Source organism: Tetrao urogallus (assembly GCF_951394365.1).
Source record: "Tetrao urogallus genome assembly, chromosome: 6".
NCBI lineage: Eukaryota > Metazoa > Chordata > Aves > Galliformes > Phasianidae > Tetrao > Tetrao urogallus.
In genome coordinates, this window is record NC_136819.1 from 24,110,302 (window position 1) to 24,136,259 (window position 25,958).

At 47.4% G+C, this 25,958-nt stretch overlaps 2 protein-coding genes across 2 annotated transcripts; both read right to left on the reverse strand.

The window, feature by feature from the left end:
* Nucleotides 1–1,783: 1,783 nt before the first annotated feature.
* Nucleotides 1,784–19,826, reverse strand: CRY2 (cryptochrome circadian regulator 2; the record flags this gene model as incomplete). The annotated part of the gene is made up of 11 exons (XM_079537282.1): nucleotides 1,784–1,923; nucleotides 2,750–2,839; nucleotides 3,314–3,516; nucleotides 3,663–3,814; nucleotides 4,898–5,209; nucleotides 5,706–5,846; nucleotides 6,854–6,942; nucleotides 8,225–8,409; nucleotides 14,158–14,300; nucleotides 17,148–17,256; nucleotides 19,642–19,826. The coding sequence occupies 11 exons, from the start codon at nucleotides 19,824–19,826 to the stop codon at nucleotides 1,784–1,786; spliced, it is 1,749 nt and encodes a 582-aa protein (XP_079393408.1).
* A 1,216-nt stretch (nucleotides 19,827–21,042) lies between these two features.
* SLC35C1 (solute carrier family 35 member C1) lies at nucleotides 21,043–24,252 on the reverse strand (the record flags this gene model as incomplete). The annotated part of the gene is made up of 2 exons (XM_079537741.1): nucleotides 21,043–21,602; nucleotides 23,715–24,252. 2 exons carry the CDS (start codon nucleotides 24,250–24,252, stop codon nucleotides 21,043–21,045), a joined length of 1,098 nt encoding a protein of 365 aa, XP_079393867.1.
* Nucleotides 24,253–25,958: the final 1,706 nt, after the last annotated feature.

The following is a 25,958-nucleotide window of genomic DNA, read 5'->3' on the forward strand; positions in this document are numbered from 1 at the left end:
TCTCTCTTGAAAACCACCACAACAGAGGCTCTTCTGCACTATCACTGTGCACCCTTTTCCTCTCAGGTGTGCAGGCAAGCAGAGGCACTGTGCCAGCACTGCTCTGAAATGACATCCTGTAGCAGGACCAGGCCAAGAAGTGCATGATCAAGAGGCAGGGAAGGTACATGGTTGTCCTGCTAGACTATACTGCACCAGCATAAATGTGAATGGGAACTAGGAACACAGAGTACGAGATACAGGGACAATACTGCGTAGAAACTCAAAAAACATAGATGTCAATACAGAAAAGAACAAACATCCACGCAGAACTGACACCAGACTTGAGCCCAAGGAAGACTCACTTCAAGGAGCTACCATTTTCTTATCAGTACGAGGCACTCCGCAGGCTACTCACTACATTCTGGTTACTCCATTTGAGAGCTCTCACTCAGGGAATGAAACGTGGTAAAGCACTGAGCCCCCGGCTGTTCTCCCCACCAGGTACAGCTCCCACATGATGTGGATCAGAAAGCTTTTGAGAGACTGCTTTAATCACATCAAAGCACGGTCTCATTCTCCAAAGAATTTCTCCTTCTTCCAGTGCTTACCCTCCATGGCAAGCTGCTCTGAAGCTGCCCATTGCAGGCACAGCACTATGGCTTACCTGGGAGCAGTGAGATTCTTCTGCAAGGAAAGTTTTAAGTGCCATTCAAATGTATGGACAGTTTGTGTCTCTTTGTTCCTATACTACATTATCCTTCATTTCTTTTTCATCTGACATGTGCATCACTGGCTTTATTCAGGAAGCATTTTTATCCCAACCAGTTTAGCCCAACAAAACAAATACGGGGAGTACCCTGTTTTCTTTAGGCCGGGTACTTTGGATATTCCAGCAGCTTCCTTCTCAGTTCCAACTACAGTTTGAATTGAAGTTAGCACACCTTGTTGCCTAGTACTAGCGATGAGAAAGGATATTCACTATTGCTGCCACGTGCAGATGCCGCTCTCTCTATCAATGCAGCAAGTCACATGCATTGATCCATTGTCAGAAAAGACAGAAACACTTGAGAGTGAACAGGCTGAAAGAAAGCTCCTGCCCTCCTAGATGTGGGCAGATGTAGGGCATGGCTGAGAAGAGACATCTCTTTGGAGATCAGAAAGCCCGACATTCCCACGTACACGTTACACGGTGCCCCCTTGTGGCAGCTATTGGAATTACATATTTTATGAGGCCCCGATTTTCCTGTTGCAGATCACGAGTTCCAGTCCTGTGCAGGCAGCAGTCTCTGCTCCTCTGGTCACCACTTCAGCTCCCTCACTCTTCACTTGCAAGCTGCTAGTGGATGGCTGCAGAAGAAAGCAGAATAGAGTGTTTACTTTGAGGACCCACCATACTGACCAGATATTTCTCTCCTGGGATATAGAGCATTTCAGGCAGAAGAGCTTCCCCTCCTCCAGCCTGTGCCCTCATGATACGTGCAAACCTGCCTGCAACCCTTTTGGAAGGGGAAAAAAACCTCACTAGCTCAAACCCAAACATACCTGCGCTCTGTGCTTGTTCTAGAAATAGGGTACTGCTCTCTGCTGGACTACTGAGTTAACAGCTTGTCGAACAAAAGCAAAACAACTAGAAGGCAGACCACTGCCAAATTACAGGGCTATGCAGTTACAGTCAGGAACCACCCCTCTCACCAGGCAAGTCCATTTTGCTCATTAAAATGTAGGTAGCAAATAAAATTGAGCCTTGCTAGCTGTTGGAACAATACATTTTAGGCCAGATCACGCCAGGGTCTACTCACAATCATGAACTCTTGCCAGGGATCTCTGGAGCAGGGAGACCTGTCACTTTGGCTCGCTTGTAGAGTTCTTCAGTGCACAGCTCTTCTGCTCCCTCATGTTTGCGCTTTGGAGACGCCTGGTCAGACTGCGGCAGTCTGATTGCTGTAGAGAAACAACAGTCACTGCAACATTTCATAGAAGGGCTTAGGTTAGAAGGAGCCTTTAAAGACCATCCAGTCCCCAACCCTCTTCCGTGGGCAGGTTGCCACCCACCAGATCAGGCTGTCCACGACCCCATCCAACCTGGCCTTCAGCGCATCAAGGGATGGGACACCCACAGCTTCTCCAGTGTTTCAGCACCTTCTGAATAAATAATTTCCCCTTAACATCTAATAGACATCTCCCCTCTTTTAGTTTAAAAAACATTCCCCCTTGTCCTGTTGCTATCTGCCTGCATAAAAAGTTGCTCTCCATTTTTTCTAAAAGCCCTCTTTATATAGCGAAAAGAAGTACTGAAGCCAGAATTTCCTCTGGCTTTAGATCTCCTCACATGTGCACCCTAACCTAGTATGCCAGAGAGTGAGAGAAAAGAGAGATGCAATGTACAGAGATGTACACTTACAGGGATATTGTTAGTATTCTTTAAAACTTTCAAAATTCTTTCTTAAAAACAGCAGTTAAGTCCCCCAGAACAAACAAAAGTGTCTTTTGACAAAGGAAAGCTTCCTTACACCCAATTAGCTCTACAGTGATGTGCACTACTGTGGCTGCATACGAACCATATAGACAATAAGAGATTCAACATTCTTCAGCCCTTTCAGGAAGGAAGCAAGCACCGGAGACTTCTGAAGAAAGCCTAAAGGAATGCCGTTGTGATCTATGTTTTCCTAGCTATATCTTCCTTTTATTACAAAAGGAATCTCTCCTGCACACAGCCTTTAAGCAGACACAAAGTTACGTCCAAAATACACAAACACTCCCACCTCACCTGTACTGGTGCTGCTGCCCTGCCCTGGAGCTGAGTCTGTAACTGGGCCACTGAGGTCTTCCACACATGAAGGGACTGATGCCAATAAACCTAGAGGAAGGCAAGAAGATCATAATATAAATAAGAAATATTTGGGCTGGGAGAAGACTTTCACCTTTCACATGGAAACACCTTAGTGATCACCAGCCAGCACATCTAAATTGCCAAGTGAGGATGGGCTCTGATTTGTACTTCCTCAGGGTTGGCCACATGCAGACACAGTGACTTAGCAGCACATTTATGTAGGATGCTCTGCCTATTTTTTTTTCCCCCAAAGTGCAGAATACACTGTGGGTAGCACATGGACAGTGCTGAACCAATCACCACCTCTCAAACAAAACCCAACTCTTAGCTGTTCAAGAGCTCAATGTAGCTCTTCCTGGAAACTGAACAGCTTTGGCAGGGACTGCTGCTTCTTACAAGGACAAGAAAGAGACTATTGCTATGTACTTTAAACTATGACCCTAATTCCAAGCATTTTATGTCACATTAGAGGCACAGTGTTTTGCAACTGTTGGTACTTACAGAGCCCCCTGTAGCGTGATAGCTGCTGGTAGATCTGCTTCATGCGTTCAATGTTCAGCCGGCTGGTCTCTGCATGGTTCACCATGGGTTTGGGGTAGTCCACTCCAATGATGCACTTGGCTGCCTTCTGTACAGATTCTGGTGCATTCCACGGTTCGTAGATATATCTTGAGGGGAAGCCCTTTAGCTTGGGCAGATATCTCCTGCAACAAGTAAAAAGGTGCACACGTCACTTAATGTACAGCAACGCACCATTCAGGATGCACAGAAAACCCCAGATACCTGTCAGCTACCGGGTGACTTAAGGTCACAGATCTAGCAAGAAAGATGCTCAAGTCACATTACTCACTTCACATAGTCACCACTGGGGTCTGTGCGACGTCCAAAGCCCACGGGGCAGTAACAGTGGAAGAACTGCTGGAAGAACGCGCTGCACGAAAGCCACATCCAGCTGCCTGCGTTTACACTGAAATCTGCATCCAGCAACAATTCATCAAACACCTGCAGCAATTGGAGGAACAGACAGTGAGTGAGAGCTTCCCCAATTAGGACTCTGTGCCAGGAGAAACCAAGATACCGTTTCAAATGGTAGGCACCAAACAGCTTAGAGCAGCGGCAAAGAGGCGAACTGCTGGCTGAAGCCAGGTGGCTGGTCAATACATCTTGCTTCCTGACACCTTCACGTAGGGAGGCACTGCCTGCTCACACTGATAAAATGCTGGCTAATCCCTAGTGAAGCTACAGACTAAATCACTACCTGGTGTTACAGCAAGCCTGGGGTATTGATCCTAACTGGAGAGGTGTAATAAATGCAAAGCACCAGCTGTGGGAAGCAGGCAGATGCTGCACAGAAGAGCAAGCACAAAAGCAAGAAGAATGAACCCTTCTGAAGGTCCCAGAGCTCGCTTCCACTCCAAGAGGCAGATAGATTTCAGCAGTAACTCACTCACATTCATGCACAGATGCAGCACTTTAAACATCTGACCCTGATGCTCATTCAGCTTTGCTCTGCTTTGACAGCCTCCTGACAAGATGCATCTACCTCCACTTTTTTCATGGGGTAGTATGTACACCCAGTAAGTTCAAGCTGCTTGTCCCTTCAGATGTCCCCAAAGGATGGTCTTTACCTCTTTTCTTGTGAGAATCTAGACTCTGATTTCACAGTCATGGAGCGTTCCCTGACCGGCACGATGATGGATTACACAATAAGCAATAAGGAAAAAGGTCCAGTTATAAAGAGACATTGAACTTGCTAATGAAACAGATGGACTGAATGAACTTCTACCAAAAAAAAAAGAAAAAAAAAAAAAAAAGAAAAAGCAGCCCACCCAACCCCCAGTCCATATTAACCAGAGGGTTCCACTAACATTTTGTTACGGCAACTGCAGACTCAATACTTTCTGAGCCCTCATGGTAGAAAGCAGACTTCTGGCAGGCCAGGAGCCTGCTAGCAAATCTTCTCTTCCATGCAACTTCTACATGCCAAGCAAAAGCCATACCTGTGTGCCCATCCTTGCAGCAAGTGCCAGGGAGACTTTGTTTTCCTTATGGCCTCCTGCAAGCCTCTGGAAATGTCAGACTCACCCTGACTCCTGACTCCCAGCTGATCCAGAGGTCTCCCCTGGTCAGGAAACAGGCCACGGCGTGCCTGGCCAAATGGTGGATCCACCCTTCCTGTCTCAGTTGGGTCATGATTGCATCGATCCAAGGGAAACCTGTCTTGCCCTCTGCCCATTTTGCCAAGGCTTCAGGGTTCTTGTCCCAGGGAATCTGGATGCAGATGGGGTTCCCCTCCATGCGATCAAACTTCGGGTTGTTTGTGGCTGCTGTGTAGAAAAACTCCCGCCAGAGAAGCTGTCCATACAGGGAAAGGGGAGGAGTGCTGTTCCGCTTCACCTGTAGAGGAGGGAGCAACGGTATTCACAAGCAGAGGAGGACTGGCTTCACTCAGCTGAGCTGCAAGTCACCCATGCCTTCATACACAGTTCCCAAGACTGTTACTGACAACTGCCATAATGCTCAATTCCGAATCATCCTTCTTCCAGAAACCCCAAGTGATGAAGTCAGAACATGCTTTATGCCCACTCATTGCACTGACAAGTGACTTGAACTACCCATAACTAACAGTAAAAAGCTTATATGCCCATGGCTCACAACACAGGAGTCCAGGCTGAAGAACAGAGTACCAGAAATTCGAGGCCTACTCAACTAGGTACAGAAAAATCCCTTCTCCTTACCTGAAAATCTCTTTTATACCAGCAATAGGCTTTATCTAATAGACAAACAAATGAAGCAATAGCCTTTTTTGCAGCTGTTCTCCCACAGTGTACAGCAACTGGCATCAAACTATGCTCCAAACCAGCCTGCCCTCGCCATGACCTTCTTGTCTTACCTTCTTATACAGCTCCCAGAGACGGTAGTAAAATAAGCGGCAGGACAAACAGCCAAAACGCAGGTAGGGACTGAGTCCAGTAGGGCTGGCCAGCAACGAATTGGCATTCATCCTTGGTCTTTCGTAATTTGCAACCCACGCCTAAACATATTCAGGAGAAATTAGCCAAAACAAATCCAAATCTGTCAGACTGCTTAGGGCAGGCCTCTGTATGGGTGGCAGGGTCGTTCAGGTCTGGCAGCACAGTCTCTTCTATTCACTTTCAGCTACTGCTGGGAGAGAGCTCAAGTGGGCAACTCCAATGCCCACGCCCTATTCAAAAAACCTAAAATCTTTGCTTTAAACTAGTCATTTTAGTCAAGAAAATGACTAAACTTTCTTTACATACAGGAGCTAATAACCCTGAGATCTCCTAGGGACACATCTGAATGCAATTGTTCACATCCAAGTATGCCTATCTCATTTTGCACACTAAACTAGAATATCTGGGGAAATTCAGACCTGTTCGATGCTGACAGTCCCTCTTTGGCAAGAATTTACACTTTGAGCTCTACAGCTGTCACCAGCATTAAAAAAAACAAGAAGTGTTTAAAAGTGAGTCCCATTTCTGCACCTAAATCTAATTTCATGACTTCAAAACTGTTTGCTTCATGCACAGTATAGTGAAGAACACTAGTCTGACAGAAGAAATTGAGATATTTCAGCAGAGAGCTAGAGGTATACCACTTTGTGAAATGCAGGGGAGGTAATCATCTATGAGCAAGTACCTCAGATAAAGACAAAAGGAGCTGGCATGTAGCGAACAGCAGGGACTGAGCAACTTGGATGAGAGTTTCCAAATTTGCATTCCTCTAAGTGAAATGGAGGGAGAAAAAACAAGAATAGAATCTTACGTGGTTCTAACAGTAGTATGGTTAATACAGTTTTTACTACTTTGGGTCTAAAGAAGCCCAGGAGTTCCTTGTTCCCCATGCAACCCAAGATGACAGAAGTACTTCAACAATATCAAATGGTCCTGCATAGACCGATGTGAGGGCCACTGCTAAGATAAGCAGGAAAAGAAAGCAATGGCTAATGTTCAAGTTTTTTTTTTTTTGTTTGGAGCCCAAGGCTGCAGGAATGATCACTTAAACAGGAGGGGGAGTTACCTTTCTTTCCAAGTGTTTATCCAGCCGTGCCAGGGCTTCCGTCTCCCCTCCTTGCCAAACTGCAGGAGCAAGACCATCTGTGGGGAAGCCTGAGGGAAAAAGCTTTGTATGATATGAACAGTACAGATGGGAATAAGCGTTAGCAGTGTCAAGATACACTAAATACTGCAGTTGCTTAATATGGCTTACTTGCTGCTCCAGTCCTTCTACAGCAAGCAATTTACTTGGAGCAGAGTAAGAGCCTGTTCACAGTGTCACATTGCAAGAGCCTCTTCCTGCAGTGCTTCAGGCAGCCCTCTGAGGACTTTCCCCATTGGTCACACACCAATTACTCTAAGGGCCAGAGCAGCTTCAAGGAAATACCTGCTCCATAGATTTGCTTTATGAAATACTTCGCCTCTTGGGCAGATACCTCCTGCAACAAGTGAACAGGCAACGCTCCTGTTCTGCTGTAAGCTATTGCTTTAGTGCTGAAGAGCCAACACAAAAGAAGAAGCAGTAATGCAGTTTCCCTGCAGTGCTCTGGGCTGAGAGAGAAGCCTCCCACGGCAGCAAGCAAAGCAGTGTAAGGTTGCTGAAAGTCTTACATTAGGCCAGACAAAGAAAGTGGATCTACCAAAGACTGCAGCCTTTAGGCTTCAGTTTTGTATGTGAAGCCCCTTTTCCATAGCTGCTGAAATTGTGTCTTAAGGTACAAGGTGATATTCCTTGGAAGCCAGCACAGAGCCTTCAGAGACACACATATGCAGACAATATTCTTCAAGAACCCTTCCTTGCCTTGCATTTAGATTTATTTCCTTGATCTAACGCTTACATTCTTCAGTTTTCTATTCATCCTCCTCCTCTAGGAAAAATATAAGCATTAAGAAAGAGGAGGCAAACATCAACATTCCAAGGATCAAAAGCCATAGCGTAATACATGAAAGAAGTTTTGGTAGTATCTTTTGTCTTGCTAAGCTCTGAAGTTGGCGGTGCTTGACAGTAAATGAATGAAGTGACATGTGCCTGGTACACCATTAGTTTTCCTCTCTGGGTCTGTTACACAACCTGTTGGAGACAGCAGTAGGACGACAGCAGCTGGCAAGGACATGAGACACTGATACAGGGTTATGTGCTCAGAGTAGCAGAAAACGTAAGGACAGAGGCAGAACATTTCAGAGTAGTGCTAAAAGGGATGTTGTGCATCAACGGGAGTGCAAAAGCAGCAGCACTCTTCTTTTACAAAGCCTGGCACCTGCTGAAAACATTACACTGCCTGCAGGGCTTGAAGACAACACTGGAGCTGTCCTGGGCAGGTGCCAGTCATCAGAAGCAGCTTCAGTTGAGTCCATTTTGACTGGCAGTTAACCCAACTTCACTCGCAATACATACCCAGCTCTTCCAGGGATGGAACCCCATACACGTCATCGTGGTTCTCCTGGATGTCCACTTTACATGTCTCCATCTGCTGGCTTACTATGCTGCTCACTGGCTTTTTGGGGAGCTCCATACGGCTAATGATGGCCTGGAAGCGCTTGTAGGTGAGGGGTGGCTTGTTGCCATTCAGCTCTATTATTCTGGAAACAAAATAAGTGAAGTGACATAACTAAGCCTGGCTGCCACAGGAAGGACAAGGAAATGGCAGCCAAACTGCTGTCTCTGCTCAGGATAGCCTTTTACTTTGGATACAGAAATCTTTACAGATGTAACTTCCACTTGATGCATCCCTCAGAGGGATATTTAAAATGAAAACACAGAACAAAAACCTCACAGTAATCATTCTCCATGGGAAAAATAAACCCAGCTCCACTGCATCAGGCCTACCATTACTGCTCCCAGGGCTCTTCACCAGACTTCTAAAGGAAATCTCAGTCTGAATACTCCCTAAGCCGACAAATCCCAGACCTGCGTCTGTTTTCCCGTGATGTCCTAGCCCATTTCTGACCTTACCTCCTCCCTGTCTGCCACAACAAATCCCAGACTGATGGCGATCCCTCTTTCACCCATCCCAGATGAGACAAATCCCACTTTGCGTCATTCCTCTCGTTCCTGGCCATTAGAAAAGGCACCATGCTCGCCCACAACGTGCATGAGCAGACCTGTCTCATGCTTTTCACCTGTGTCTGGATATGTGAGATGAAACAGGCAGCCATGGCTCCCCATCTCTCTGCTCACTGAGCACACAGGGTCTGCTAGGTTCGTGCAGACTTAGTTTGCCTTGCATAGAGGCCTTTGGGAACCCGCCTGGGCCAGAGAGAGGAAGGAGTTAACAGCAAGGCAGGCGGCAGAGGAAAGCCAGTATTACATAAAGCAGAGGCAGCCAACCCCACAGCTCACACAGAGCCGCAGCAGCGCTGCCTTCCCCACCCCGTACAGTCAACAGCTTATGCAAGGGGCTGGGCTTGGAGCCCAGTGCTTCAGCCACCGCCATGTGCCTTCCCTGCCCTTCCTGGCAGCTGCACGTGTGGTGAGGAGGAGCGACATGCCGGCCTTCCCAGCCCTCAGCCGCCCTCACGTGTGCTCTGCTTTGCTGTGCTGAGTTGAGCCGGGATGTTGGGCTCTGCTCCCCGCTGCCGCCCAGGCCACAGCACCCTTCCAGTGAAGTGAGCGCTCTAGGGAGGTTTACTGATTCCCGAAGAAGCCCAGCATTTGGGAGCAGAAGCGTGACCATGATACACTATATCTGCCCTGTGGTACTTAGGATGGGAACTGGGAAGCTACTGCTTTAGCACTGCCTTTTTTCCAGCCCTCTTCCACAGAGCTGCTGCAGCTCAGTCTGAGACCCACAGGTTCTGTGAGCAGAAGCTATTAGAGCAAAGCACGGTGACATGCAGGTGGGTGCTCATGTCCCTGGCTGACATCCTCAATAGTTCCCTGCCACAGCTTCCCGAACAGCCAGCTACTGGGTCTGGGGCACAAATCATTAGGAGAAGGGACTAGGACAAACTGCACTTTTTATAGCACCTGACACTGCCATTATGCAACAAAATTTGCATCTTGCTCAATATTGTCATGAAAAGAAGTACCAGATCCCAGGTTTTGTACAATATTGGGTATTATACAATATGTACCACGTGTGTCATACAGTTCAGCCTACTGCACACAGCTTTTATGGGAAGCTCTGTAAGCAGATTCCATTCCCTCCTCCTAGCATCCTTACAACCCAAGCCAGATAATCTCACAGGACTTTCTCCTTTGCAGTCCAGGTCACAAATTGACAAGACGACCATCCCCAGGATTTCACCAATGAACCTCTTCAGATTACGCAATTAAACCCATCTAAGCCTCTGTAGGGCTACTCATAGATGAAATGAACAGCATTTCTCTGGATTCAAAGAGAAGATAGATAACTGACTGCTATGCTACACAACAGACCGTGGACAGCAGATGAACAATTCAACATCTGCAAATGTATGAGAATGTGAAAGATGGAGTGGTGACATTATAAAAGGCTGAGTGTCAGTGCAGGGAGAGAATATCTCCCCCCAGGCACCGAGGTCTGGCATACAGAAATCTGAATTAAACTTCAAAGATGGAATCAAAGCACTTATTTGGCATAGGGTAATCACCAATGGCAGAACCACCACAGCATGTAAGCTTGGTTACTTTGAGTTAGCCAGCACTCCTATTGAAAGGCATTTAATTACTTCCATCTGACAGTAATGTTTGAGGTACAGCCACTCCTGATGCATGCTACATACACCCAGGTTCACAGTGCTCCTTTCTGGCCAACACTGTTCCCCCCCAACACAACCCAGGCCTGTCTGAGATTACAGAAGCCACGACACTGACTGTCAGCAAGCAGGCTGCAGGGGATTTACATCTCTAGGAGAAGAGAACAGGCAGATCCAGAGAAGGGACAAAACAACCCGTCAGCTGGAAGCTGTCAGACAGAATAACGGCCAAGGAAAGGCTTTGAGCAGGCTAAGCTGATACCTAAGAGATTATCTATGCTGTCTGAATCCTACAGTTTGAACACAGCTGATCTGCACTGGGAGTCTCCGGGTTTTCAGGGTTCTTTTCCAGCACTGATACTGATTCTGCACAGTCCTCATTTTGTTTGGGGGAAGGGGAGGGGCAAGAGGATCTGATAATCAAACAGCTACACTGGTGGTACCAGAGAGGAGCATGCTGAGACCTTCTGCCTGGGCAGAAGTGGTCAAACTCACATGTTAACAAAACAGGCTCTTGGTAGATGTCAAAAAGGAACTCTGGTGGTGATGCTCAGAACATACTACAGGTGAGAAGAGAAGGACGGCTGGAACCATTCACTGAAGTGAAAGATTAGTCAGCGTTGTTCAAAAACACGCCTGACACTTTTGTCAGAAATCTGATTAAAACAAGATAAGGACACCACCACTCAGTTATGAACAATGAAAAAAAAGGCTAGGCTAAGCAGAGGGACAATATATTCCATGAGTTATAAGACTAGAAACCATGACTGGAAGGCAATACGCCCTGCCTGAGAGAGACTTCCAAGAGGAATACAGTCTCAGAACTGCAGTACCACCCACTGAGAAATCCCAGGGATGCCAAGAACCTGGAAATGTCAGAGTAACTGGAGACTTCGACTACCTCTGCAGAGACAGGGCAGTTGTCACAACCCGTGGTCTGGAAAGAACTGTTTTTTAGCTGCTATAAATGAGTGCTCCATGGAATAATTAATCAAGAATCCATAAGATGGAAAGTCAACTTATGAGTTGTCTTAGGCAGCAGGTATAGCTGAGGTATAAGGTATAGTTAAAAGTGTTTGTTACCATGTCTGCTATAAGCAGCATGCATCAATTTAGCATCCTCCCAGGATCAATTACACAACGCTGGCTTTCATTTTGAGAATGGCATTAAAAAAAGAAAGCACAATAAGCAAAACGAAGAAGCTGAGAGGTAAAATGCCGACAAACAACACAAGTTATTTGAAGATAACATGCCAGACAAAAAACAATTCAATAAACTATTCAGTAAGTTCAGTTAAAAGAACAATTAAAAAAAAAGTCAATAACTGCACATAAACCTGAAGGCAAAAATCTTTCAGGAAAAACTGAAGACTAGAGGAAAAAAAAAAGAAAATACTACATTAAACATAAAAGCCACAAAAGCAATCCCCTGTACACCTCCCAGTCCAAATGAAAGTTTGGGAAAAGTTCAAAATAAATAGATAAATAAATACAACCCATACACAGGAAAAAAAATGCCTTCACAAACATGCCAGGATATCTGTAGGGCCAAGAGGCAGCCAAGGCATTGAAGACAAACTGTAATACCGCAGCAGAGGAACTGCATTTAACTTTTTGCAGCTCTAGTCGGTATGGAGGTATTTAGGGAGGTTCTTACCCCGAGCCTCTAAGGAAATGCATCAGAAGATGTCTCAGACTGGGAGGACAGCAGGCAATTGCACACAACAAAGCTACTGTTGAACAGCAAAGTTGCCAGGACCAGCCAACACGTAGCCAGGAGTTCTGAAGCATGTCAAGAAATAGCCACGCTGCTGCAAGTAAGTACCGCCTGCCTTAAAACTGTCCACATACTGAGGAAAAAAAGTGAGCATGACTCAGATTTAAAAAGCACTTCAGGGCAGAGGGACTACTGAACAGAAAGCTGATCTACCGGGCAAATAAGTAGAAAATACTAATAGGACCAGTGAACAAATGGCTATGTACAGTACGCTGAAGGGTTAAACTGGCCTTGGTAATGGGAAGTTGTGCCCCTAAATCTATTAGCCACATTAAGCACAGGAGCAAGGGATATCTGGTTATCGTCTTCTAAAAATCCAGGCAGAATCCATCCAATAAGATCCTCACTAAAAATATTTTAAAGAAACCAAGGACAAATTGGGATAGATGAAAAAGTTCCTGCAGACAGAAGATTCTTGTTGAGATCCAGGACAGAGGAGGAATCCTACACAGAGACAAACTAAGGCTTCTGCTGCTCAACATAATTCATAAGTTGACTGTTAAATAAAAAAAAAAAAAAAAGGACAGAGTGCAGTGACAAAGTTTACTGATGCAGTAAGTTACCTGGGATAGCTGAAACTGAAAGGCAACCTAAAAATTTCCCTATGAGCAGATGACAAAAAGATCAGATGAAATTCAGGATTGGTCACATTTTTCCCCCCTGCCATGTACATTGCTATGTGATCTTAAACTTACAATAATGGCCTCTCAACTATCTAAGGCCATTCAGGAAGGAAGCCCCCAAACATCAGCTTAGTGACGCTCGCTCAGAAAAGCTAACAAAACACTGGAGACTGTTGGAAGAAGGATATTACAACGCTATATAAATGCATGTTGCTCCTACACCTTGAATATCAGCTGCAGTTCTTTCCACTCCTTGTCACCTCCATAAATACACAGAAATACAAAGACTAAAAAAAAAAAAAAAAAAAAATCAGAACAGCTACAGAACAGATTCCAATGAAAATGTAAATAAGACTCTCCAAGTTGGAAAAGATAAAGAGGACACAAGGAAGGGTATGAGGGCCACTGAAGAAATGAGGATGAAGTAAGTGTTCATTGCATCTTCTAATGCAAAAAAGTAGAGAGGATTTCCTCCTCATGAGAGAGATGCAGAATTCCCCTATCCTACATGTAAACACTTCCACAAGCACATGCTAAATTGCAATGCTTCTTTGCACGGGAAGTTATGCATACTGAAAATTTAAAGGAGGAAAACTACATTCAACATTACTGATAGAAGTCATCTGAAGGAAAAATAAGAAACCAACCTGTAAGAATAGCACTGAAACATGGTTCAAGTTAAGCATACTGTATAGTCTTAGCTGAAAGATTGTCTTAAGAAGACCTTACTTACATATAAATAAACCAATCTCAAGATATAGGAAAGACTTTGCCATAACAAATGCACAATAAAGACAAGGCCTCCAGATTTCAGAATAAGGTAAGTTTGCCCCAATCTACCTTGTTCTACTTCTTCCAGCTGTCCTGGCACATCCATCAGTTAAAGCCTTGCTTTATTCTCTCTGTTTGAGATGATAGCTCAGACACCTTTAATACAGTGAAGTGAAAAAAAGCAGTCCATGCAGACAGGACATGCCCAAGGAAAATCAATCAACAGGACACAGCTGAGCAACTTAAATGACAGTAAAGTACAGATTAGTTAGCTTGAGGCAGCACCTTTCTATACATTCACGTCACTGTCAGCATGTTGACGCACTCTACTCAAAAGCTGGAGTGCGCAGATTAATCCTGTTGACACCTTCCAGGCTCACAAGGGATGACAGAGATCAACATACAGTAATCAAAGTAAATGAGGAGACTGAGGTCTTCACAGCCACAGCAATCCCAGCTGAGGCAGCACTTTGCCCTTACCTGTCCAGGTCGTAGAGCGTGTGGGAGTTCTCAACGACCACCTCCACACCAGCTTCCTTGGCCAGTTTGATAATTGCTGCATCTCTCTCCTTGCCAAAAGGTTCAGAGTCGTATTCAAAGGTGAGACGAGTGACTCCCCATTCCTGTAAGAAATAACACACACAGGCGTCAAAAAGAAAACCTTTTTAACCAGCACTATTACTAAATTATAGAAATTGTAATTGCCATTGTCAAGTCCTGGGAACTCAGGGAGGGTTCCTGTGGATAAAAAATAAAGGTCTGGCAGAAGAACCAATAACAGGAGAACCAGTAATCTTATCAGCTCTAGCAAATGCTGTGGAAATTCCTAAAAGCTGGGTTTAAACCACACAAAAGGAGGCTGGAGTTCTTCTCCATTTATGCTCTTAGGTTACAGCTTGGTCTAACACCACCTTGTTTGGTTGTATCCAAAAGAAGCCCTACTATTCCATTCCAATATTTGCAAAAAGAGGACTTCAGAGAAGTCTTTCAATGCAAAAATACAAACTTCTGAGCAAGGATTACATACAGATTACTATCAACTAAAGACAGCACACTAAATTCTTTTCCCACGTTTCCCTATAAAGCCACTGCATAATAGAAGACCACTGCCCAAGCCCAAAGCAAGAAACGTGGTATTGGGAAAAGTTAGCAGACCTCTCTGCTGCAAAAAGTAATGTACGATACTACAATTCAGATTTAAACGATTAACTCTCCAAAGGTAGGACTTCTATTCAGCCTAGCGGATCCATAAATCCATTTTGTATTTCACACTTGCAACAGATTTCTTACAAACTACACAGAACAGGCCTTATGAAATAGCACTCTGCCTCTTCCAGGCTTTGGCAGTGCACAGTTTCCTCTCAAAGACTATGGCCTAGTTTTCCTCAGAAAATGAATCCTATGAGAAGAGGCTTAATGGTTTCCACAGTGACCCTCCGGAGGCATCCATCAAACAGAGCAGCAGCCCACAGATTTGTTTAGCAAACACTCCAGTCAAACACAGCCAGAAATCTATAGAGACACTTAAAAAAACCTGCACACAAGCAAGACGTGAACCAGTCTCCAAGTGAGACAATGAGTCACCTCTGTAAGCACAGGATGGTCTCTTCCATCTCAGAACCAGACCTAAGGGGCATCAGAAACACAAACAGTGCATAAGGAGCAGATGTTATTAGTTTGCTAATGATCATTTAAAAACAATGACCCAAGACTGGGATGGGAATTTAGGAGCAAAAAAACAACCATGCAAGCTTCCCTTCCTTTCTGAACTGTGAGACTGAATCCTAAAATTAAAATCAGGAAGAGCAGAGAACTACAATATGTATGTAATACAGCAGGAGACAAAAATCCTATACTACTACAAAGGTCCATGCAGAGCTAACACGTACACTTCATCTGCCTGCCTCACTGTACCCATGCACACACTGCCACTGCAGCAACAGTTACCAACAACACAACTCAGCTCCCAGCAGCAAGAGCAGAAATTAATTGGGCATAAGTGCTGCATTACCACATGTGCCAACTCTCCACAACAGCTGAGAGCAAAGTACAAGCTGCTGTCATTCATTTGTCCAGTATTTGCTGCTCAGTTTATCTGGACAGGCCTGAATTCCCATGAATGCCACGCATTTATCTTGTTGTAGCATGAAAAAAAAACAAAAAACAAGAAAAGCCACCAATATTATTTTCATACTCACTGAATCACTGGCCCAGTCAGAAGAGATTGTACCAACACCTAGGCCTGGCTGATCCCACAGCCATGCCTCCAAACCTCAGCCTCCACCAGCTACGTGTTGTTTCTTTGATCAAGTGGGTATATTTCTCCCACACAGTTTCACTTATCTTTTGAGTACCCAGTCCCTGAACTAAAATAAAGAGGGTATGGGCTAGCTACTAATAGCTCAAACTTATTTGCAGATCAAAAGATAAAAATAACCCAGACTCTAAAAAGGCTGAAAGTAGCACACAGGTTCTGTCATGTGTCAACCTGGAGAAGCCAAAATAAACACTGATGCACTTTCTGATCTGCATACACTCTGCCTCCCCAGGACTGCCCTCCTCACACAGATATACATCAGAATAGCATATGGCAGGAGGGTACTGACTCAAGTTTACCTTTCCTTTTCTGCAGCTGGGCTACAGCAGGTTTTGGGGGCACTACTTCTGTAAAGCATACGTGAAGTACAATCTACATGACAAACACAGCTTACCAGACCATGGTGAACCCTGTTTTCCTGTAGCTTTGTCATTCTAGCAAAAATGCTGTCAGAAAGCTTCAAAAATGATGGCAAGCACAATGTCAGGATGTGACAGAGAAGAATGAGTCATATACTTATAACGCTTGAGGGACCTTTATATTCCAGGAGATCCTCTTGCCAACCTTGCCTGTCTCACAGTCTGCAGTACTGAAGTATCACTTTGGAAACGTACCCCACCAACCCATCATTGACCACAGAGGTCAGTGCATATTCCACTGCCCTAAACAGTACATCAACAAGGAGCTTGGACCCAAGCTATGTTTTGCTGCTGAGCTGTCTGACTGCAGCCATGAATGGAAGCAGACAAGGAAGGTCAGCTAACATAAAAGCTTCTGAATTTTGAATGATAACGCAAAGCCTTATTTGCACTTCACCTACAGATCAATATGCCTTTTTTTTTTTTTTTCAGTCGTCTCTAAAGGCATATGGATATGATGCTTCTACTGAGTAAAGGCAGCAGGACTACAGCACAGACCTGTGAGGCCTGATGTGCAAAAGCAAAGGGAAAAGCCACCGTCCAGAAAGAGAAGTACAGGCACCCAGCAGTGGGTAACTCTACTCATTTTTTTGTAAGTTGAGTACAAGAGTATGTACAGCTCCTAAGCTTGCCATAACGGATAGCACTGAAGGTAACAAGAAGCCAAGTGATCTCCAACAATGGGACATTAGTTTTTCCTCACTGCACTTAAGAAAAGTAGCGTATTCTCTTACTTTAAAAAGTCTTGGGAAGACATCTGTTGGCTGTCCTCGCACCACAAACAGGCGAGAGTTGAGTTTCCTTAAACTGTTGTCCAGATCTTCCAGAGACTGGAGCAGAAATCTGCAGAGAAGGAAAAAGAGCAGTTACCATCAGACTGGGCTCCAGCCAAAGACAAGTGAGGAAGCTCTGTGTGACTCCAACAAATCTGCATCACCAATCAAACTGAAAGTTAGAAAAAAACAAAACAACAACAACAAAATAAAAAGCAAGCAAGACTTCTTATTCATCCCTCATTGGTCTACAGTTATGAGACTGCTGCACCAGCCAGCTCCCAACCATTCTTATGCAAGTTCTGCTCAGCCAGGTACAAGAACTTTCCTGGATTCTTTCCTTCTTTCCTCTTTTCTGATCCATGCTCTCTCTCAAAGCTGTGAGTACCCCCCGCCAATTACCTTCCCCACATTGTATCATCTGCGTGGAAAAGAGCATAGATCATATAATTCATACTCTTCTTGGATTCTGAACAGGGGGAATTTTGCATTTGAAGTAGAAAGATATCAATACAATACTCCAAGGACTGCTGCAAGAACTGTGCAAGTTTCACAGTTCTGTCTCAGAATAGGAAAGGATATGGCAGAGCAATGTACACTCACAGCAGAGAAACATACACTCCTAACTCACCAACAGCAAGAAACTGAGCATCAAGACCTCCCAAGGCAAGAGCCATCTGCACTTAAACGGCTGCAGACAGAACTGCAGTTCATCTTGCACCACAGAGACGCAAAGATGAGAGCATGCCAAGACAACTATTTCCTCCCATCCCAAAAGTGTCAAAAAGCATTTAAAGTGCTTTTTGCATTTATGCCTTTAAATTCTTAACGTTGCAGCTTACTGATCCTCCATTTTGCTACGAAACAACTACATCTGTACAGTTCTTGCCTTCACTAGAATACATCTTAACCCCAGTTTGTTTGCCCACCCCTGTGAAAGACACTGGATTTAAAACTTTAATCTCTGCAACAGCACATGGCACTGCTGGGAAACTCACAGCCCTTGGTAAGTGTTTCTGCCGACCTCTGCCTCTCCCCAATCCTACGTGCCCACTGGGCAGTGTGACCTGGAAGACACAGGTATCTGCATCAGCTCTCTTAAAATTATGCACAGTTAAGAGGAAGGCTAACCTACAGCTGCCCTGCAAACAGGACAGGCCAGCTCTCTGCTCAGCTGTATTGCAGTAAAGGGAATTGTAAGCTTTGTGGTAGAACGAGATCCCTCTGCACTTCTTGAAAGAGAAGGGGCTGAGGGGTTAGGACAACAAAGGCCAGGCATCAAAGCACATAAGTCCCAGAAGCAGGCTTGGATAACCAGAACTAACTATTCCCATACTCCCTGTCCACCTCCCATCTTTTAAATAGGAATAGCACCCTTCCAAGGTGTTCTGAAGATTAAACATGGGTTATAGACCCGTACAGCTTACATGTGATATGCAATTAAGTAATAAGGGATTTTCAACACAATACATTTCTGGAGGCTAGGTAAAAAGTAAATATTCACTTTGAAGCACAGATCTCAGAATAAAAGTAAATGAACAAAAAAAAAAAAAAAAGCAAAACTAAGCCAGAGTTCCTTTGGGGAAACAAGAGGACTGCAGTAAACGTAAGCAGTTTGCTAAGACACTTCTGCCCAGCAGCCCAGTGGCACTAATTCCTGTCATTTGCAGAAGGTACGCACCTGCAAGGGAAGGTGGTTTTGTCTTTTATGAAACTGCTCTGTTGGGAGCATTGCTCTGGCTCTCCTAGATGAGCAATGTCAACAGAACACAAGCAGCACTCCTGCTTGCTGCTGCCGCTTGAAAGTCTGCCCTATGGACAGAGCAATTCGTGCCACAACAGTAACACGATGAACCAATTTCTGTGATTTGAACACCTGCACTGTGGTGACTGCTGCACATCGCCGGCCTTCAGTCCTTCTAGAAATGCCTGGGAAGCAGCCCCCCAACAGCCCCCCAGCCGCAGCAAGGCTAGCAGCCGGCACAGCCACAGCTTCCCCAGCCCGACGCGTGGCCACGTGACACGGCGGAGCGCTTAGGAGGATTTCCAGCCAGGTGGGCGCCCCGTCCAGCACCCGCTGGGTGACACGAGGGCAGAGATGTGCTCACCTGCGCGCCGGGCAGCCTCGCAGAGGTGAACCCCAACCTGCCTCGGGATTTCCAAAGGCTGGGGCAGCGAGACTCGGCACGGCAGCGTTATGTAACGTCACTGCCTACTGGGTACGCACGCTTTCTGCACAGCCGTGACTCACCCCAAACGTTTGCCTACGTTCGGAGGGAAGAAGCGGACGGTTTGACCACGCAGCGGGGCCAACGCACCCCCCTCCACGAACCAGAGAGACGGAGGCGGGGAGGCGCAGCCGGCTTAGGGGAAGTTTAATAACGTTACATAAAGTTCCCGGCAGCCTCCCGCACCGCCAGCTCGGATCTCCCTGCAACCCCAGCCCCCCGCTCACCGCCAGCGGTTGATGCCCACGGCCGAGGAGGCGGCGAACCAAGGGTCCAGGATGTAGATGCAGCGGATGGAGGCGGCGTCCCGCAGAGCCGCCTGCAGCGCCGGGTTGTCGTGGAGCCGCAGTCCGCGGCGGAACCAGTGCACGGAGCGGCAGAAGCCGCGCGGCGGGGACGAGGCCGCCGCCATCACGGGCAACCGCCGCGGCCGCCTCGCCTCGCCCCGGGACCGCCCCGCCGTGATTGCGATGGGGCGGTCCCGGGGCGGGCAGGGCGAGGAGGCAGCGGCCCAGTGCTACGGCGCCCCCTTACGGCCGCGCCGGGTGAAAGCCGCCCCCTCGCCCGCCCCTCCCACACGCCAACACGAACGGACGCAGAGAGCGACCCGGATTTTATTGGGCTGGATTTAGGGATTACAAAATGCGACATTCCAAAGTTATTTTTAGCGAAGGGTTCGCCGGAGGGAATAAGGGGATAACCGAAACGCTAACACCAAAGATGGCGCGGTGCACATCCTTCTGAAGGAAGCACAGTGGACAACTCTCCATCTCATCACTGAGAAAGGCAGATGCTACCCTTGCTCCTCTACAAGAGTAGCAAAGATAACTCACCGTGCTATCATTCTGTCTCAGAGGACTGATATAAGGCCGGTCACTTCAGAGAACAATGCTTTCCCTCTCAGGAAAAGACACGGAGGGGATGAGAAGTTTCATCCCTGCTTCTGAACGTAATTCCCCAAGTAAGAAACCATTTATGAGAAACAGGCAGGACAGACCTCTGCGGGATGAGATACTGACTTTGGGAAAGGGGATTGAGAGGCACTGCTGTGTCCTTCAGCTTGTAGAGAACCAGAAGGGAGGGAATTTCCAGTCCTTGGCATTGAACTAGGCAACAAGAACTGCTACTGCCATTTGCTTTGTGTGTGTGTGTGTTTGTGCGCACGCGCAGCAGAAGAGTTCACAGGAGACTATCCCCAACAGCTTGGCTACCTGGTCCTCCTACACATGGAGCTTCAGGATTTTGTAACTTCAGTCCCTTAATTCATTCTAGACTCCTAGCTACACAAAGCTCCCTCCCCATTCTTTGTCCACTATATGCCCATGCCCCCAAATCCCCCCAGAGACAGAAATTACTCAGATTAGATCAACAGCAATATCCATTTTACAAAATGACCACAAAAAAGCCCAACCTGATAATTCTCAAGAACACATACTCTCACCCTGCCTCTGAGATGGGGAAATCCTGTGGATAAAACATAATTCAGTTAGGTCTTTGGCTCTCATTCCTGACACAGCTCCCCATTCGCTGCAGGTGAATTTTCTTCCTGTTTCTTGCTCTTCTCCCCAGGAAGGAGTACTGAAAGTTAACTCCCTAGGTGCAGAAACAGAGGTGCGGGCTGGACCTTCCTACACACCAGTCTCATTTTTTTCACTGCTTTTGAGATTAGGATCCTCTTGTGCTTTTCTCATCTCCAGCCCTTTTACCCACGTGTAGGCAAAGGAACCCCCCAGAACCATCAAGTTACTGGTCCACCACAATAAGCTCTTGGTCTCTTCAAAGTAGACAACGGCCAGAACTGTTTGGGCGCAGGCCTTGGCTGTCCCAGAGACGTTGTGGGTGAGTGGGCTGGTAAACTTGATCTGCAGTCCAGTCACATACCCAATGGCAAAGCCAAACACTCCCCCCAGGGTCATCATACCCCAAAAGCTGAGGCTCCCCAGCTTGTCGAAGTGGTAGAGAGTGTGGAACTCGCCTGTGATCATCAAGAGTGGGAGGAACAGGACACAAGCATTCATGTTGTTGTAGAAGGTCAGGTGCCAGATGCTACCATCCACTACAGGCAGCACTTTCTTGGTGTAGATGGCATTGAGTGAGACACACAGGCTTGCTAAGATCCCAAAGATTATACCTGTCCATGATAGAGTGCCCTCTGCTCCTTCCTGGTCAACACCCAGCCAGAAGCCACCTGCAATCAAAGAAATCAGGTATCATCTGAACTGCCAAAGGACTCAAAACATACAGTCAGCAATTCATCATCTACCTTATACTTGAAAACCACAGCCACAAGCAGAGACAGGCTTGAAGGCTTCCCCTTTCTATTATGTTAACCCACAAAGTGTCATGATTACTGTCCTGGGAAGATTTATTTTAGGAGTGCAGGTAATTAATTGTGCTATCCGTTGGTCTCAGAGGACTGATTCCACACTGAGAAGGCAGCAAAAGCTCAGAAACTATTGCTCCAAAAAGCTGAGAACAAAAGCTAAAGCTATTCTTTGTATATAGGTCACTTTCAGAAGGAGACTAAATGATCTTAATTAAAAAGACAGCAATCTGGACACGTAGTGACACATTCCTCTTATCCTAAAAGTTTAAAAAAATTAGAAAAAAAGCCTCACAGCCCACCTAGGATTTGCTGCACTGTTAGCAATAACAGAAAGATAGGTTATGGAAAGATGGAAAGTATTACATATGGGTGTAACACTAAAGAACTTGATCAAAAAGAGATTGTAAGGCAGAAAGAGGTCTTCACTGCATTAAACTTTGATGCTCACTCTTTAGCCATCTCTGAAATAGGAGATACAGGCTCCAGGGCAGAAAGAGACTTCTCCCTATCCATCTTATCAACAGAATATAAACACGGAGATCACCTATTGACAAAGTACTGCAATGCCTTTGCATTAGCTGCTTCATACTGGGAGCCATGTGGGAAGCTCCCTGCAAAGCTAGACATGCTTTAAACTAAGCCCAAGTTCAATGCATAGGAAGAAGACAGGAAGAACTCTGTGTCAGGGCACAGAGGATGCCTGGCTATGCTGGCAGGCATACAGGCAATGCACCTACTGCAGAAGGAGGAGCTGGGAGATTGAGCCTTAAAGTAACCTGGAAGGGCTGGCAAGCACCACAGACTTGGAGAACATCTGAATGTTGGACCAGGTGGAGCCAAGTGCTTGCACTCACTTGGGGGGAAAAGCCAACAGCTGTTCAGCCACAGTGGTCCCCTGTTCACCTCTTCTGGAGAGCTTATTTTGTCTTATTGAAATCCATCTGCTTGCCTAAGCATCAGCATGAACACATGGTCATCAGGAATTGGATATCTCACCATCCCTGATGTCGAATGGCCCCAAATGGAAGGCAGCTTTTGTCTTTGCTGAGCCTTTGGAACAGTAGACTTGCGAGCAATTCCCACTAAGCCAGTCAATGCCCTGCCCTACGTTCTTACCACACAACCAGATTTTCTGGTGGTGCTTTATGCTTGATTTGACTAACTAATCCTATCTGAATTGGCATTCTGTACTGTTTGGTCTCGACAGTGCTGGCAGTTTAAATAAATACTGACATTGTTTTCAAAGTCAATAACTAACATTCACTTGAAAATAGGGAGAAAACAAGTAGTTTTTCCTGTGGCCTTTGCAGAAAAGAAATGGTACTAAGTGAAGGCAATGAAGCTTCATTAAAAAATAGATAGTCATTAGGGCTTAAAGTGACAGCAAGTCAAGGAAAAGAGTAATTTCCTAACAAGTTACCTAGTGCTACAGACACATGAGGCAGACTGCCTAGGGCAGGGCAAGGAAAGAGCCCTACAGTTACCCCATCTCATCCAGAAGCAGATGCATATGTGGGGATGACTTCCCAAGAAGCAGTCTGCTTCTGTTTGGTTCAGAGTTTGGGTTCAGCTTCTAGCTCTAAGCCTTCAGCCAGAAAAGCACTACCAAACCTGACCATCCCACAGGATCACCACCCACCTTGAGGAAGCTGCCAATGCAGTTTACTTAGCAGTGCTCTGCCTACCAAGAGCTAAGCAACGCTTGTAAAAAGCAGGTAGGAAGCCCTCGGCAGGGAAGTGGGAACTTAGCGTTCTGCTGTCCGCAGATACAAGGACTGAAGCATCAAGAGAACAACCAAGGACCTTTCAGTGGGTGTTAACTCCACTGGGCACAGTGGCACATCGACGTGCTGCAGCCCAGGAGACACCACAGTCCCATTAACCGGGTCCCCCTCTGACCACCTGCCTGGCCTCAGGAGCATCTCCTTGGGCTCTCTGAGGTTTTGGGGCAGATGTGGGCCCCTTCCCACTCACCGATGATGATGCCACAGGCCAGGAGGGCATAGAGGGAGGTGGTCTGCTTGAGGAGCAGATAGGAGAGCAGCACGTTGAAGACGGTGGTGAGCGAGCGCCCCACGTTGTAGAAGGCCACGCCGACGTGCTTGAGGCAGAGGTTGTTGGAGGTGACCATGCCGATGAAGACGACGGAGAGGGGCAGGACGCTGCGGGACACCTTGGGGTCGAGGCGCAGGGCAGGCAGCGCGGCGCAGGGCCCGCAGGCGGCCCCCAGGCTGAGGCCGAGGCACAGGGCGGCCGTCACGGCGCACTGGAAGAAGGTGACGAAGAGCGGGGCGTCGAGGCGCAGCGAGGGGCTGTCCAGCAGGTACTTGTTGAGGAACACCATGGTGATGGAGACGAACCAGTAGAGGCTGACCACCAGGGCGATGCGCAGGGCTCGCAGCACGAAAGGCGCCCGCCGGCCCCCGCCGTCCTCCGCCGGCAGCAGCGGGTCGGCGGCACCGCCCAGCGCCATCCGCAGGATCCCGGTCCGCGTCAGCTGCGATCTGCTCATGGCGGCCGCAGGCCGTCAGCCCGGCCCGCCCGGCCCCGCGCCGCCTCCCGCCTCCTCCCGCCGCCGGCCCCGCTCACCCGCCGCTCCGACCGCCGCCTCCGCCGCCGCCGGCCCCGCGCTTCCTAGAGCGCCGCGGCCCCGCCCGCCGCGCTTTATTCACGCCCCGCGGGCGCCGCTCACCGCCTCCCCGGCCTGTAGGCCGTGCCGCCATGGCGGGAGCGCCCGGCGGGGGAGTGGCGGCGGTCTGGCAGCGAGCCGCGAATCCGTCCGTCCGTCCAACCCCCTCCGGCCGGACGGAGCGGGACGGCCGGCGCCGGGCATCTCCGTGGAGCGGAGCCGAGGCCTCCCTGGGCAGCCTGTGCCGGTGCTCAGCCGGATTGTGCTTTTTTTAAGACCGCAGCACGGCAGTTTCTGTGCTCCGCTCGCTTTTTGTAGACTTCCCGGTGCTTTGTTGGGGGTTGTTTCCTCCCGCCTGCCTTTCCTGCCCCGGTTCTGCTCAAGGGGTGCCGCAGGACGCTGCGGGACACCTTGGGGTCGAGGGCAGCTCTTCTCCTTTATTGGGGGATTATTCAGGCACAGATTACTTATTTCATGGCTCGTAACATCTGTAGGCTTCTTGGCCTACATGTTCTACTGTGGGAAATAAAGGCCTTATGTACCCATTCCCCTCCCCGCCTCTTAGGCAACTCCTCTCCCTAGTGTGGTCTGTTCAGGCTCCCAGGGCTGGCAGCCAGCTGGGATGCAGGCCTCCAGGCACTAAGGAGCTGCAGATAGCAGTGCCAGGAATAACACCGGCCATGCTGTCTCCTGTCAGCATCCCTCCCGTGCCAGTCTTACTTGCAGACATAAAGTTCTCATTGTGTGGAGGTAAATAAAACCTTCCCGGTACGACCTGAGTGAAATAAGCACGGTGATATCCACATGCAGCTCATAAAGGCAGCACAGGGAAGTGCTGACGGCTTTATTGCTCTTCCTGCCTTGCCAACGTGTACATCTAAGTATAAAAATGTCACTGCTGGTGCTGTTCAGTGCTGCGTGACTGGCTTGTGGGTGGCGCTGAACTCTGCACCCACTGCTGCAATGCAAGCATGCAGGAACGCACTGCTTCCGAGGGGTGGGTGTAGGCTGAAGGGACTGTCCCACAGCTCCGGGTCACTGCACCGGGCATAAAGCTCGCATTTGCCTGTGCCCCCCTGCCAACGTGTCCCACATTCTCTAAACAGTGCTTTGTAACAAAGGAGCCAGTTCAATACCAAACCCTCCATCATGTTGCAAATTCATACTGCTGAGCAATCAAGCTGCTGAATGTAATGGCAGAATGCATGCAGCAATGGGAGGCAGCCTGAGCTCAGTGTCAAACACTGCTCTGTACAATACCGACCCCTCAGTTCAGCAGGCACTGCTAGAGGACCTTGTGTTGGGTGACCTGGGGTTGCCACCCACAGAAAGCACAATTCCTAGTGATTTCCAAGGCAAGGTCTGTGGTGTTAACTGCCCTCCCAGCAGCTCTGCTCTCTTACACATGCACGTGGTTTCAGTATTGCACGTATCTCGAATTTAAAAGATACCTTTCCTACCAATGATGAAGCAAGTTTGACAGTGCTAGGGCCAGATAGATATCTTTTTTCCTTTGCATCTTGCTCAAGCTGTCTTCTCCAAACTAAGCACAGAAATTAGAAATGGAAAAAAGAAGCCCCAGCCCTCAG